Source organism: Ammospiza caudacuta, chromosome 11 (assembly GCF_027887145.1).
Source record: "Ammospiza caudacuta isolate bAmmCau1 chromosome 11, bAmmCau1.pri, whole genome shotgun sequence".
NCBI classification, from domain to species: domain Eukaryota; kingdom Metazoa; phylum Chordata; class Aves; order Passeriformes; family Passerellidae; genus Ammospiza; species Ammospiza caudacuta.
In genome coordinates, this window is record NC_080603.1 from 18,290,077 (window position 1) to 18,306,310 (window position 16,234).

Here is a 16,234-nt window from a genome sequence, read left to right on the forward strand (position 1 = left end):
CCCGTGCCGCGCGCTCTGGCATGCGCTGTCCGGCCGGGCTGTGGCGGGGAAATGGCGGCGCCGGAGGGCGGCTCTGCCGCGATGCCCGCGGCTTGTCCCGCTCCGCCCGGTCCCTCGGCTCCCGGCTCGTGGAGCCGCTCCTTGGACCGAGCCCTGGAAGAAGCGGCGATCAGCGGGACCCTCAGTTTGAGCGGCAGGAAGCTCCGGGACTATCCGCGGGCCAGCGCCGCCAACCACGATCTCAGCGACACCACCCAGGCTGGTGAGGGACAGGGCGTGAGGGGGGAATGGGAGCGGGGGCTCTCGGGGACTCTGGCCGTCCTGGCTGCCTTACCAGCCCCTCGCTCGGGCCTGAGTCTGAGGTGACCAATTTGCTGTCTTCGTTAAATTGAAGCTGGTTTCGCCTCTTCCCTTCGCTCTCCGCCCTTCCTCTCCTCGGCTCTCGAGGCGTGTTGGAGGAGCTCTGGCAGGGTTCTTCCTTTGCCCGTCTGATGAGATCTCTCTCATTGAAGGGGTTTTTTTACTTTATCATCTCTGCTGTAAAATGTTTCCCTTTATGGGGAACTGTTTTAAAGAGCGTTGTGAGGTTTTTCTCGGTATTGCTGCTCGCTGCTGTGATTTTAGCTAGTCTTGTTCTTGCTCTGATACGTCTGTGTGTGAATGTGTGTATATACACATTTGTGTACCCCCTCACAATCTCTCATCTTGTCCTGCTGACACGGGAAACCAACTTCCCAAGAAGGGCTGTCAGGTGTGTATGCTAAAGAAACTGTTCTTTATAAACTCTATAAGCTCTTATGCTTCTATTATTGCAATTTCAAACAGCCATAAGAAGATATGAAAGATACCATGAATATAATCACAGCCTTTGCTTTTTTTCCCCTGTATAGCATGGACTTAAGGATATTAAAGATTGTTAATTACTTTACAAGGTACAGTAAGCATTAGGGCTTTTGTTCTCTCTATTCCTTAAATGTATTCATAAGAATAGACTCAAAAACTGTACTTTGACTGTAAGTACCTTGATCACGAGTGAAAACACATGTGTGTTTGCATATTACTGTACGAGTTAGAGAGCTGAGAATTGGGAAATGAGAGTTTGTGCAGATGTAGAAGTCTTCTTAATACTTATGTAGATTAGATTTAGTTTATTTTGATTGTGTTTGTATAAGTGAAGTCAAGGTAACTTTAAAAGGTGTCAGCATGCCATCTGTTTGAAGCTTTGAAATGTAGACTTTTTAGTATTGTTGTAGCTGGAAAGCTTAGAAATAAGCTTCCAACATCACTTTTTTCAAGTTATCGTGTTTGTAAGTGCTGCTTACACTGTTGTGAAGTGATTCAAAATGGAACCTTCTTTAAAATTCTCTTGACTTCATACTCTGTCCTGTCACATGCTACTTATGCAAAAATCTGTCACTAACAAAAGAAACACTCATGAAAACTCAAACCTTGAGACAGCACTGGTTTGCTTGTCTTGAACACAGCTATACATAGAAAACACTTCTTGTTGGGATATAAATTTTTGAGGTGTTTTTTGTTTCTTTTGTACAAGTGCAGTTGCACAATGCATGTGTAGTGGACTAATCTGTAAGCCAACACAGCATACACATTTGTGAGGGGTTTGGGCTTTTTGTTTATAACACTATTCATTTACTGTACTCTTAAACAATTTGTGGGAATTCTTGTTCCCACCAAGGTTCCCATCTATTGTGAAGAATATTTGCATTGTAGTTGTTCAAGAAGCATTAAATGCTAATAAGCAGCAGTGCATGCCATACACTTTCGTGCTTTTATCATCACAATGAACCTCAGAAAAAAGCTAGAAGCTGTTCTTAAGTTGTAAAAAGCAAAGCTTATTGAGTGTGTGTGGGGACACACATTATGTTTAAATTCTCTGTTTTGAAGGCTGCTATGAATAACTTCATCTTCTGTCTTTTTTTAGCGTGGTCTGTTGACTTTTTCATTTTTGTTTGGAATAATGCTGGGCAGAGATTTGTTCATGGGAGGCTTAAAATTCTTTTATACGGGACTAGCCACAAATAACATGATACAATGTATTTGTGTGCTAGGTGTTATAAACACCTAAAGTAAACACTTTAAACAACACCCCACCCTGTAGACTCCCAAGAGCCTTCCTATATGCTGTGCCACAGACTCCAAGCACGTGAGGTGCTGCGTGTCTGTGTTTCATGAAAATGTCTGGAATTGCTCCCAAATTACAAATTCAGTTACAAAACTGCAGACAAAACAACGATGTGCCAACCTTCCTCCTCATGTGCCTGAGCAGACACCTCTCTGGTTGAATCATGTACTGATACAGCTCATTCCCATTCTTGGAGCAATAAAAGTAACTGCATGTCAGTGTGAGCACATGGATGGGGATGAATCACATCCCTCGGTGACATAACTGCTCTGCCAGAAACCAGGATCTCCCTGGCAGCTGCTCTGAACACAGGTGAGCCAGCACAGCGGGTCAGCAGGAACGGGGTGTTGGAGATCAGGGGTTTGATCAGGTCTAGCTGGGTGCTCTGTGCGGATTTTGAGGTTGATGGTGGGTGATGTCAGCCATAACATGCATTTCCAGATGTTAAATCAACAGGAAGATCACATTTTTTTGGACCCTGTATGGGTTCAGATTTGACTAATAGTAACCCCGGTGCTCAAGCTGTAATAGCTTCTAGGTACCATTCTTAACCACTCACTAAACTGTCACCAGAGCAGCAAAACCAGGTCAGGTTTGTGCATTTTATTTTTGAACTTTATAATACAGTATTTCTTTTAGGTGGAAAAGTTAAGTTTGTCATTAATCATTTTCTTCAGTGCGTAAACTTTTCACTGGGAAGTGGATTCTCTGGTCATGTCAGAGCCTTGGCTGCTTCTGGCACTGCTGTCTTCAGATGATGGAAACCCACATGGGACTTTTCAAACCGAGATCAGTGCTCGGGGTACTCTCACAACTGAGCATGTAGCTTCAGCAGGCAGGAAAGCACGAGTGGGTTTCTAGTTGTTTTGTGCTTTGACAGGAATTCAGATCCCCTATAAAATCAAACTGAAGATGGGATAGTCTGGAGAGCTTTGGCATGGATTAGCAGGAAGGTGACTCTGCAGTGTGTGATGCAGTCACACATCTTGTGCTCTCCTATGTGAGGGATGTGCAAGAAATGCAGTGCAGTAATAACTAATAACTTAGATATTGAAAGAGTATCTCATTCCTTTCTGTTCCTCCCTAACAGCTTAATTGGACTTTTAGAAAGTGAGCAGGTTTACAAAGCTCATTGATGGTGAAGAATGAGCAAGCTTCTTCATTATCAAATGAAGGATATGCTTTCATACTTGTTTTCTTTCATGCTTTCATTGAACATTCATTATCTCTCCCCATTTTATCTGAGTTACAACCCATTTGTTCATCCCACTCATGTTCTTGACCACAGAATAGTAAAAAGAAGGGCCCTGAACCACCTGAGTTAAATGTGAAAGAAAGCACAGTTGCATTTTGCCAGCACTAATGTAGATTGTGATGTCATTATTTGACAGCTTTCCCAGTGGCCTAAAGCATAGATTGAGCAGAAAAGTTATTTGTCAAACCTCCATGACAGCTGTAATTGCTTAAATCACTCACTGTCTCCATTTTTAAAGGAGAAGATGGGAATATGTGGGTTTATGCAATAAAAGAAATGTCTGTTGTATGGAAATTGAGTAAGATAATTACATGCAGCTCACTATGTCTCATTTCTGGAATATATTAGTAGTAAAGAAGGATAGAAGGACTCTGAACAGGGAGAATAAAATGCTCTGCTGTGCCTTTTCAATGGCTTTGCCAATAAGCCATCCCTGTAGTTTTATTCTTACTAGTTCTCCACAGAAATGGTAAAACCTGTCCATAGTGTCAGTAAATTTTCTATATGCCAAGTGCTTGCTTGCATCTGGAAGGATTGCAGTGAGTGTTCTGCACTAAAGGGTCTCACTGGTGTTTTCATTCCTGCTGCAAGTTCAGTTGATAGTGCCTAATGAAATGTAAAATGGCTCAGATAGCACTGGCCTTGTTAGCCAAACATTTGTTCTTAAAGCCACAACAGCACAGTCAAAACCAGCCTAAAAGTAATTTTTTTTAATCTCTTTGGGTTACTGTATTTTGAATGTAAATTTATTGTGATCCTTAAGGTAACTGGGAAGGAATTGGGATTATTGTTTGTTCAAATCTCAGACTATTTGCTAGCAGAGTGTACCATTTTAATACTTAGATCATCTAAAGTTTCAGTATTAAAACCCAAAACCTAATATGTCAGTAGGGTCATTCAGATTCTTGGGATTGCATTTGTGTTTTTGTCTCTACCCTTACCAAAACCCAAAGAGAAATGCCCTGTGCAGAGGTTCTAGTAGCTGTAGGAGTGGGAAGGAGAGAGGATCACAACCCTTCCCTTGACTTTGGACAGTAATCCAGCTTTTTCCATTCAGCTGCATTTTTTGATCTTAGCTCCTACTTCTGTCAGTCCTTATTTAATTTGATTATTGCTCCCTTTTGGTTTTGTTCTTGTTGTGTGTCTGGTATTAGGAAGTCTTGATCTCATGTGGTCTGTGTATAAATCCTGGCAATTTTTGGCCTAATGGAGTTGTCTGAGAGTGGTGCTTTGGTCAATTGCTAAATTGAGGTCAGTTCTCTGGCTTTTTTTTTGTTACCATGAAAACCCAGAGATCAGTAGACTCTGGTAGTTTACAGTTCATTTTTGTTGGATGTGTTGGGATTGGATGGAGACCTGAGGACTGCAGTAATGCTCAGCTGCTCTTTGCCCACAGGAAATCTTTTTGCCTCACGTTTTATGGCAACTGGGAAAATGCAATCTGAGCTTGTGGCTTCTAATCCTTGTGGCAATAAAAGCAATACGTGACATGCAGAATGCCTTTGTTTAGTGAGTTTATCTTTTAAAACAAACAATAAAGTCCTACCATCAAATTTTACTGCCAGTGAATTCTTGTAAATGGTGCTCAGTAGTATTACATGTGTTTCTAGTTACTTCCCCTGTCTTCCCCTTCCTTGACTCCACCATGATCAGATTTAATTTTTTTAATACTGTCCTGACTGCATATGCCCTTGTGGTTATATTTTTGGAGATAACTGTACCTATATAAAGAGGGTAGGGATTAATAGTTGAATATATTGAGGCCTGTAGTCACATGAAGGACAAATTAGAATTTAGGGAAAAAATAAAATGTCAATGTTTCTTTCATGATGTTTCCAGCTGTGTTCTCCTGTGGTTATACCTGTGCTTGGAGGTAGGAAATTTATGCTGGGTAAATACTCCCTGAAGACTGTCATACATACACAGCCCAATGTGATCCAAGTTCTGTGCTGATGCCAAAAGGGGAGAACGTTCTGTCTTCATCTCCTGCTACACAGTCAACAGCAGCAATCCTGGTGCCTTCCAGCAAGCTGTTTCATACTGACCTGGCTGAAAATCCAGCCAGTAACTCTGTGCATCAAATCCTTGTCAGCTCACTGGGTTTCACGTGCATGTGAATGCCAGCAAATGGAAAGGATGGAAGCACTGCATGGATGGTGGGAGTGAGAAGATCTGTTTTGGCAGATGTGTAAGTTTAAACTGACTCTCACCAATTGTGAAATTACACCTTGACTCTGTTTTGTAACCTTTTATCACTGACCCGCTGTAAATTTGCTAATCATTTTCTTCCAAACAATCTTTGACTCAATGAGCATAAGAAATTTTTATTCTACAATATGGCTTATAGAGTTGAATTTCATTCAGTGAAACTTTACTCCTGATAGGTTTGGCTCTCGTGCCTCCATTTGGCAAAATACATTGTTTTATGTAAGTAGTTTTAAACTGATGGTTCAGGTTTAGAATGCTGTAGATGTAATTAGTTTTGTCAGCAGAAGAACCAGCAGTAAAGAATTAGCTACAGCAAACACTACAAATTATGTAGCACGTGTTAAAAATAAAATTACATGGTAGCTAACAAAAAGGCTGTAACTCAATTCAAGGGTTCTCTCTGTAATAACTAATCAGGCTTGGATCTCATGGTTTCTGATGCTGGCCAAACAGCTTGAATGAATTGCAGTTGTGTATTCATCTGAAGCCATGGGCTGTGCAGGCTGCTTTCTTCTTCATCTCCTGTGGCCCCCTCTCCAAAGTGGAGGGGTGGAAATCCATTCATGTTAGAAATGTCTTGTGGTTTGATTTATCAGAGCATCAGGGTTAAAAATATTGCCATAATTCCCTGAATTACAGATACTTAGAGAGGATGCAAAGGGTACAACATTGTGGTCTTGTCTTTTCACTTGAAGTCCCCAAAACTGTCCCAGTAGTCCTTGGCTTCAGCCTCCATCCTGCACTACAAACTGCTGCTTCCACTGGCAGCTCAGTGTCTTTGTTCTCTTCTAGCTGATCGTGTTCCTGATTTGAAAGTTAAAGCATTTACACTCATAGCCTTCTCCCAGTGAGCTTCAGGCACTCCAAAAGGAGAACATCCTGAAACCCCCCAGTTTGCTGTGCAGCCCAGGTGTTGGCTGCTGGAACATATGGTTTGTGACCATAATGTGCTCTGTGCACAGGGCAGGAGGATTAGGGAGCATCTATTCAGTTCCAGCCACCATGCCCACATTGTTCAGTGACCCATGTGAATTTTAGTCTCTTTATTCAGCTTATTGTTGAAACTTAGCTTTGAATACAGAAATGTGTTATTGTTGCCTTGGGCTTTTGGGTAGTGCTCCAGACTATTGAAAAGTTTTCAAACACTATTTTTCATGTAATCTCTGTGCAGTGAAGCATGGTAATGTTACTGCATTTTTTATGTATGAAGCTTGGAATGGTACAAAGTTTGAAAGCATCTTTTGATTTGGAGTACCAAATTTTAAAATACTTAGTGCCTGAACTTACAGGCATTATTTTAAAATGTAGCTTTTAATAAGTTCAGATGCCTTGGTATCTCCTTAGAAATACTGGGAATCAAGCCCAACAACTAGAAAAAAATGTGATTAATTGATGTCTTTTTGAAAGATTAGTTTAGAAAATTTGCTTAGTACTATGAAGGAAATATGTGGCACTGACAGTATGCAATCTATTTTTCCAGAGCAGCCTTCCCTACTTTCAGATTAACCATTCCTTTTTCTTTGTGTAATTCCCTGGGTTTTTTCCCTCATGGTTTTTCAACAACACTCCTATAAGACTTTGACTGTGATCAGTCCTGATTCAAAAAGTCTATTAGAACAGAAAAAATTGGAAGAAGAATGAAAAGTGGTATGTGGTTTTTAATGAAAGACGTGGGGACAGTAGGTATGCACAGGAAACGAGCAATTAAAGTTCTGTGGGTATCTCTGATGATAACTTCATCATCCTTGTGTTTGATTTGGCCATGTTACCTATGTTTTTAACTGAGTGTTCTCTTTACAAAGTATCAGTGTGTTTGCCAGGTTGCTTTCCTGATGCTGAATTCTAAATTCAGGGTGGGTTTTAGTCAGAGATGCAGTCTGAATTCTCTAGAACAGTCAAGTGGAATAAAGCTGGAATCTGTGTGACTCCTCAGGACAGTTCAAACCTTTACATTTCCCTGAGGTGAGCCAGCAAGAGAGCAGGAGTTTGTCATTCCCTGGAACCTGTTTGTAGGGTGGCATCTGTACTTCCAAGTTGTACAAATGTCTGAGGGCAGAGGTGATGGTTTGATCAGATCTTTGGTTCTGTTTGGATCCTGTTCTACACGGGTTCCTCCCTGTGTTCATGTCACACATCTTGTTCCCAGCAATGTTTGTTACCTCAGTTCTGTCTCTTCTGCCCATGGTTTTTTCATCTCCTTTATCCCAACTTCCATGTCTTAGCACTTCCTTCTTTTCTTGTTAATCTTGCCTGGTCTCAAACACCTCTCTCATCACCAACTCCAGTCTTCTCACCCAAGTTGTTAGCATGAGATAAAGAGGAATAACTGGTATCTTAAATTTGGTAGGAAATATCTTTTAAATCAAATCAGAATATTAATTTTAGGATGCTGATGAGACAAGTAATCATTTGAACATGAGCTTAACTCATGATTACTATTATTTATGGTCACATATATTAATTATCTTTTAGTTCAGTCATAGACCAAGGCTTCTGCTGGTCTTTGAGCTGGTGTCAGTCACGCTGTTCTCAGGGACTGGGAGTCACTGAGCACAATAATAGCAGGACAATCAGGAGCTTGTCATTACACTGGTCCCCAGCTCAGCTATGGAATAAATGTTTTTGTAGAGGGCCACAACTGAATGTGGTTGTGAGCCATAAAATCTGCTGTTTCTTTTCATTCTGCTGGCTTGCAAAGGACTGGGGAGATTTGTGCTTAGCAAGGTAAAAAATTATCTTTGGAACCCATCTATGCTAAAACAGCAGGTCATCCATTGGAGCTGTGAACTTACTGCAAATATTCAGATGTTAAATATTCATGGCTCTGTTCTGCTGGGTGCAAATTGTGTCACATCATTCAGGGATGGCTGTGTGTCAGAAAATTGTTATAATTACCATTAAATGTTAGTGTGGAAATCCCAGGAGCTTCACTGTTGGTAGCAGCCATCAAACCTTTGCTGGTGATTAGCTCAGAGCTGGTGCTGTTGTTCTGGGCATGGTGAAGGAAATCACAAACACATTTCTGGTGCTCGTGATTTGGCTGTGAATTATGTAACTGAGTAATGCAGATGTGATATTTTAAACATCTGTCATTCTGCTTTCACAGATATGGTGAAATGAGAAATGCATCTCTTAGGTTCTTTTATCAGCATTATTGCATTTCAGTTTCTGTTCACAGCCCCTGTATTGCCCTGTAGTGGTTAAGAAATAAGTCTGTGGAAATTCCATTTGAAAAACACATTATCAGTTTGAAACCAGACTGCTTAAGTGGCTTTCCACATATAAATAAAATTAAATGTTATTCAGTTCATATTCCTTTCACTTAAAACACATTTTTCTTCTTTGGATGCATAAAACAACAGGCAAAAATACAGATTTTCATTAATAATGCAGTTGTTGTTCCATTGCTGCCAGATTTGCAGTATATAAATGGAAGAAAAACTTTTAACACTTTTAATAATGACTATAATTATTTCTGTCTAATTAGATTTTCAGACAGAAATGTGATTTTTTAAAATTTTTTTTTTAACTAACTTTGGCTGTACTCTTGCCATATGATACAGTTCTTTTCAATTCTTAACCATGCTGAAAATGTTACAAATAGAAATAGAAGGGTTTTTAGGAGCATGCATTGCAGGCTGTGTGAGCAGATTGTGGGATAACTCAAATGAGGTGTTGTTCTTTCTGGTTTGGGGAGGAGGTTTCATCTTCCAGTGAATGTCTACAGCACCTGTCCCTGGGGCTTTCTCAGTATAGGAAGGAGAAATGTGGCTGGTACCTGGCAGTTGTTAGGGATAACAAAAGCAAACAAACAGAGCTGAGGAGAGCCCTGAGATTTTCTGTTCTGCACTCTGTGGGCTGCCCCACTTCACCCTTGGAGAAGCACTTTGGACTTCTGTTTTCCTCAGCTGGAGGTGTTTCAGTCTGCTGAGCACTGGTTTCTGGTTTTATATCCTATTAGAAGAAAGTGTGTTCATATTTATAGTCTGCTTTCTAGATTGGCCTGTTCTGTTTCTATTCTGGACCATAAAGAAATCCTCCTATCATTGCATTTCCCAACTCTTTGTATCTTGCTTTCTGTTATGTGTGGTACATTCTGCTTCCTTCCTGTGTGCACCACGACATCCTTATGTCAGAGAATTTGGAGAAGCATTTAGAGAAGAACTTGTTTGGTGTATTGTTTTACTTCTCAGGCAAAAGCATGACATTTTAAAGCTGGAAAGTATAGTTTGTGCTCCATGAAGAAAGGAGGAAAAAAAGAAATTATAATATATACCTTATGTGGGGGACTTCTTTTTAATCTCATTTCAAGTTTTGTGTGGCACATAAGTGAATTCATTGAAACAGGTTTTTCATATGCCTTTGTATTTCATTTCCATGCCAGATGATTTGAAGCTCTGTGACTACATAATATCATAAAATTGCATGTTGTGCAGAAGAGTCATTTTTGGTGAAATGTTGGTATTAATTTTTAAAAGCAATGTCAAAATCCAGTGGCAAACTTTCATTACCAAAATTTTTTGTCAGTTTATGGCCACTTGTCTTATGGTCCTGCCACTCATGCTGTCTTACTCTGTACCAGTGAAATGCAGAACTCTCCATTTCTTTTACTTAATATTTCTTGTCACAGTTACAACAGTTTTTCTTCTTTGCTGTAGGTGCTGTTTAAATAAAAAAATATTGTTTGTTATATACTATCAGGAGAAATACAAACTAAAATAGTTTTATTTTCAAATATAGTTTGTGGTGAGACTTTTCACAAGCTTCTCATTCTTGCCAGGGAGTTTTATTTTACTTCTGTTAGAAGTAGAGATGCATTTCTGTGCCTCTGATGATTTCAGGATAGATTTTATTCATCGTGTTGTGCTTACAATAATAAACTCAATATTAGTTTCAGGGCAAGAGAAATATTCTGTACTGCCACTGTTGTTTGTGCTTTATCATAACTTTTTTTTATATTACTTCAAATGTCCTGGTTGACTCACATTTTCCTACTCTTAATTTTTTTTTTTGCTTATCACTTCCATATTTATGCTGAAGTTAGATGAATCTTTTAATACTGTGTCATTTTTATGATATTGTTCAAATATTGCATATCAGGGCCAAGGATTTTTAGTGTGTAATCAGCCCTTCCAGTCTGCTCATTTGCCATTCAGTGAATATCAAATCTGTAGTTTCTTTGCTGCATCAAAGCCCTTCTCTCTTATATCCCCACAGCCTGTGTAGACTTTAAGAAGTTGTTAAAGCCAAATTATTTCCATTAAATCTGTTGACTAAAATCCAGGGAGTGATTTTTGCATTGGGACTATTTCTGTTGTTTGGGGTTGGATTTCTTTGGGATTTTTTTGCAGTTTCTGACTATTCATTTGCCTCATGTTCACACAAGTTGGAGGCTGTTGACCCTCTTCATACCAAAGCCTGTTATCCTAGAGAAGTTTTGGGAAAAGTGAGTGGATTTAATAAATATCAAATGTATGTTTTAACAACACTCATAATTTTTGATAGGAAAAAATAATAGATGGATCCAGAGGTTTGCACACAGACTTACAGTCTGGCAATACTTTCAGCTCAATTTTCAAAGCTTTTTTAATTTTCAAAGCTTTTTAAGTGTGTCTTGCTTTTTGGAGTTGAAAAAGCTGATTTTTTTGAAGTTGAAAAAGTAGATTTTTTTTTTTTTTACTTGGGTAATTCCTTTTGTACTTGAAGGAACTTTATCTAAAGGGCTGGGGGGATGAGTTCATTTACTGCACACTTCCCCTCAGTGCTAACTTTGTGAAGCAGTGTTGGAAAATGAAACCCTGCTCTGCTGGAAGTCAGTCAAGTATTTCAGGAGCAGGGGCAGAAGGCAGGGTCGTGTTCCAGGAGCTCTGAGTGCTCTCACACATCTCCAGTGTCTGCCTGTGGCCCTCTCTTAGCAGGGGTGAGGCACTTTCTCTGTTACTTGGGGATTTTTCCACCTGAAATTCTTACATGCTTTCAAATGAACACTTTTTATATTACAGTTTTATATACATGTACAGCTAAAAATAGCAGCAGTTGAAATAGTCATTATGAAATGGAATAATGGAGATCTCTGGAAGTGGAATTCTCATCGTTGTTGTGCAGTGTGGGCAGTGGCTGCACAGCTTCTCTTCTGAGGCTCAGTGTTTGTCAGGAATTCTCCTAGCAAGGCAAAAAAAGCTTTCATTTTGCTCAGTTTGCACTGAGCTGCTATAGATAAAAGTTTTCACATGTAGAAAACTGTTTCACTGAAGGACATGGAATGATAGAACCAACTAGCCAAAAATTTTCAAAGTGACTGCTGCAGTTTGAGATTCATTTTCATGACAGCTTCCTAAGAGCAATGTTTACTGTTAAACCTCAACTTAAGCATTTCCCTGAAGAGGAATGGTTTGGTTTGGATTTGAAAAAAAAAATCATTTGTGGTCAGATGAGTTTGGATTTTGTTTTATAAAACATGTTTGCTTCCAGCATTCATAATGTTAATTTTATTTTGTGAAAATAAGTGCATGCAGTTCACCTCAAATGCTGACTGGAGAATGTAGGAATCGTTTTTATAACCTCGCTACTAGTTTTTAGAAGGCTTAGGGTTTTTTTTTAAAAAGTGAGGATGAATGAAATGGTGGCCCCCAGTCCTGTAGCCCTTGATGCCTGGTAATGTCTGCATGGTGTGGTTTTGACTGAAGGTGACTTTTATGGTTTCCTATTCAAAATTTATTTCATATTTTACACATATATTTTGGCAATTGCTGCCATTTATCTCCTCGTTTGGCTGTTCCCTCTGATAAGGGATATTTTTCATGCACATCCTATACTGTGTTTTATTCCTTGACACTAAAGTGGCTTGTACTGCACAGATGACTTTGTAAGACTCCAGCTCTCTCTCTAGAATTCTGGCAATAATTGTCCTATTGAAATTGAAGCACTGCTTGTGTTAAGTGTAACAGGCTTTTTTTGTTTGGGATGATGTCAGTATGAGAGATGGCCTCAAGGAGCCATTAAAAGAACATAGGACTTTTGACTGTTATTGACTTTTCTCCTCAGTAAAATACAGTTCTGCTGAAGATGGATCAGTGTCTGCAGTGGTATGAGATGTATTTGTTGCCTTTACTGTGCAGTCTGAAGAATCTGTATCTCAGTGCCATAAATACAGAGGCACTCTATTAAGAATGTCAGAGAAATGCAGTAATAAGAGGCATAAAATTTTATAGAAATGCTTGCCTTTCTCTGAAAGTAATTGGCCTTTTTATGTGAAATTACTCGCTTTGCTTTTTAGGACCTTTGAATTTTCAGTTCTGGTTTGTTTCTAACTCTTCCCTTAAGACATTTTGAAATGTAATTGCAGCTAGCAGTTTTTCTTTATTGTCTGTCTATCTATTGCAGACTTTATTCTATCAGTCCATTTAAACTGTTGTGGGAAAAAAGGACTTTAGTAATACATTTTGAACTGATTGGTGAAATATATGGAGAGAATATGCAGAATTAATGTGGCAATAGGTAAATAGCAGCTGTTATATTAACTGACATTTATATGTGAAAATGCTTCTAGATGGAGAATTTTATGTCCAGTATTAAGATAAATTGAAGCTTTTAGTAAAATAAATAGATGAACAGTAGAAATAAGAAGTCTTTGTTAGTTGCATTTTATGTTTCCAGCCCTCCTGAGTGACACATTCCTCCTGCTTTTATTCCATGCCAGGTTGTCCTTCCCCAAGTTCCAGTTTACTCACAAAGCTGTTAGAATGGCTGGATATATGAGGTATTTTACTGATTGAGATGGAAGCCAGGGCAGAACATCCAGCAAAGTGACAGTACCACACAGTCTTCCTCACTCGTGATCTCTCCAGGTGTGACTCTGTAGCCATGAACAGATTGTTGAGGGTTGTTTATCAATGTGGTCCATGTCCCTGGGATGCCTGAGCTGGAAGGACCACCTTGAACAGTGTAACTGTACTCAGAATGCACTGTGCTGCCTTGCAGGGTTTTTCTAGCCTGGCTCAGTCCTTCTAGAGGTCCTTGACACTCTTCTGTCACCAGTGTCATTACCAAATCTAATGCATGCTCTGCATTAGATTTTATATTAACCTGTGATTTTGCTTTGTCCTGGTTATCTGACCCTTCCTTCCCCTCCCTTTTATGAATACCTGAAGTTTGGCTGTGGATTTTACACTACAGACTGTGGTACCTAGCATAGTAACTGAAGTCTTATAGTGAAATGGAGGAGCTAATATTTATCATATTCTTGATTTCCATCTGTTTTGGGAGAAGCTGTATGTGCAGCATAGTTCCTTGGCAGGAGTCTTTTCTATTTTCCATATCTGCTTCTGTGCATAGTCTTTGTTCATACTGTGTGCCCCATGTTTTCCATGTAAAATTGGAAAAGAGGGAGAAATGGGTTTGAGGAGACAATAATGTGTGGAGACCTTGAAGCCTTCTGAGTGCTTACTGATCAGTCTCTGGACCATGAGAAAAATGTGGTACTTTTAACTTGTAGAAGTAAAGTTGCCCCATAGAGCACAGAGCCTTCTCTCTCCTCTTGCTGAGAGCAGACATCTCCCTGTTCCCCTGCTCAGCCCTTGCTCTGGAGGTGGAATCCTGCACTGTGTCCTGTAGTGAAGTTTAGTTTTGAATACAACTTACCACAACGTGAGGACAAGCATAACAACATTAGCAAGCTTTTAATTAAGAACAAGATAAAAATATGTATAAAGTGACTTGACTTTCAAATTCAACATTTCATCTCAGGCCTCCAAAACAATGTCTTCAGCTGAACTTTTTACAGCCCTTTGCCACATTTGGTGCTGTTTCTGCATGGCAGCTCAGCTCCCCTCTGCACAAGCCAGATCACTAAGAACAAGTTGCTGTAAGTTATGAACTGACAGCCAGGTTAGTTCTGCCTCTGTGGACATGATAAGTTATACTCAAGTCTTGAGCCATCAGCTGTCTTGAAGTGTTCATGGGAAAGTGAAGAGATGATGTCAAAGAAAACGAGGAATTGTTTTGATTGGGAGAGTCCATAGAAGGGAGATATGTTGATGTTTTTGGTAGGAGTATGTTCATATACTGGTATTTATTCTCCATGGTCCTGAGTGGGAGAACTGAGAAAAGCAGATGTCCTAGATAAAAACAGATGATGAAGAAATACAGAAGAGGTAAATTTTGGTTTTTGTATGCTGGGAATCAAAACAGCAAATCTGAACCATGTAATGATTTTAAGTGATTGTGTTGCAGTGAGACATTTTCAAAACAAGATTAGTCTCCTTTGTTTTAGCCAAGATGGTTGCATAATGCTACAAGAAAATGGAATGCTTAAGTAATGAAGACTTTGATCTTACTCAATTCAAAGTAACGTCAACTTAGAAAATCCTGATGAAAGATTTTCTTTCAGAAGTTGTTTTCTTACTTCTCCTTTTCTCAATTCTTTGTTAAGGCAAGACTTCAGCTTATTTGTCAATGTGCTGATAACAGCAAATTTAAGGAAACTGTGCTGCCAAAGGAAGTCGCTGCCCTCATATATCCACTAGAGAGACAGTTCATGTAAGTCCTCCCCAAGTTAGCTTCAGGCAAAATTTGCAAGAGAAGTTTAAACAGCTTCAAAAATCATGTGAGCTAACTTGACAGTTTTCTGCCTGATGTGAGTTGGGAAATGCTCACACAAGCATTGCAGAATTAGTAGCTTACAGCAAAGGGCTGGTAGGGAGGACCCAGGAGAGGGGGTAATTTTAAACCAGTAAAGTTGGATCCCAGAGGGTGGGGATCTCCAAAGCTTTCAGATGTGCTTAAACTGTCTTTGTTATACTGTATAAAAGGCTAGACATGAGGGCTTCATGCTATCATTTGACTTTTTTGTTTTTCTTTTTTAGTTTTAAATCAACAAGGAGTATGTTTGGGCCAAACCCAGCCAGCTTCTTTCAAACCAGTTTTATCAATGGAGGGGTGTAGGCTGCCATACCAGCTTTGTAGGTGTAGTCCAAAGGCTGCTTTCCTTGGAAATAAATACTGTGTCTGTGTATGTTCTGCATTAAAAAAGCAGAGGGGCTGCACTGCAGCTGGACAGTGAGGAACTGAGCTTCCTTCATTTAACTGGCCCTGCTGAGCTGGAGACTCCAGTTCATTCACTCAGTGAGAGATCTTCTGCAAAGTTACTTCTCCAACTTCCAATTAGCTTTAGAGCTGTTTGAAAGAGAAGCATGATTATGCTGTTGGGTGAGTGCCAAGTTCAGTGAGGAAAGGGAATGAAATTGCTAAAAGAGAGAAGGCTGGGGGGCTGTCACTGGGAAGTTGGAAGTAGAGCACATGTGAAAATTTCTTTAACCACAAACCGCATGTGAAGGGGTTGGAATTAATTCCTGTTTTCAGACATGGATAAACAGTTCAACTTTGCATCATCTCTGCTGTAGCAGTACATGAGTTGCAGTTTGTATTCTGTCTGAAATCTGTCCTGTTGTTTACTGGTCAGTCATAAGGCCCAGCTGGGCAGGTCACCTGACTTCCTTCTGCCTGCCTTTTAAAGCTACTGAAAATCTGCCCCTGCTCATCTGAACAGTGGTTTCATCTCACTCTCAGAGTGTTGGCTTAGCTCCAGTGTGTGCCATCCCTAAAATCCCATGATGTGTACAGAAGGACAT

At 39.8% G+C, this 16,234-nt stretch overlaps 1 protein-coding gene across 1 annotated transcript in view; it reads left to right on the plus strand.

Moving 5' to 3' along the window:
* The first annotated feature begins 48 nt into the window (after positions 1 to 48).
* Positions 49 to 16,234, plus strand: part of LRCH3 (leucine rich repeats and calponin homology domain containing 3) — a 56,927-nt gene continuing 40,741 nt past the window's right edge. The window contains exon 1 of the mRNA XM_058812207.1: positions 49 to 262. Coding sequence (XP_058668190.1) covers positions 52 to 262 — 211 coding nt within the window. The 5' untranslated portion in view covers positions 49 to 51. The remainder of the gene's footprint in view (positions 263 to 16,234) is intronic.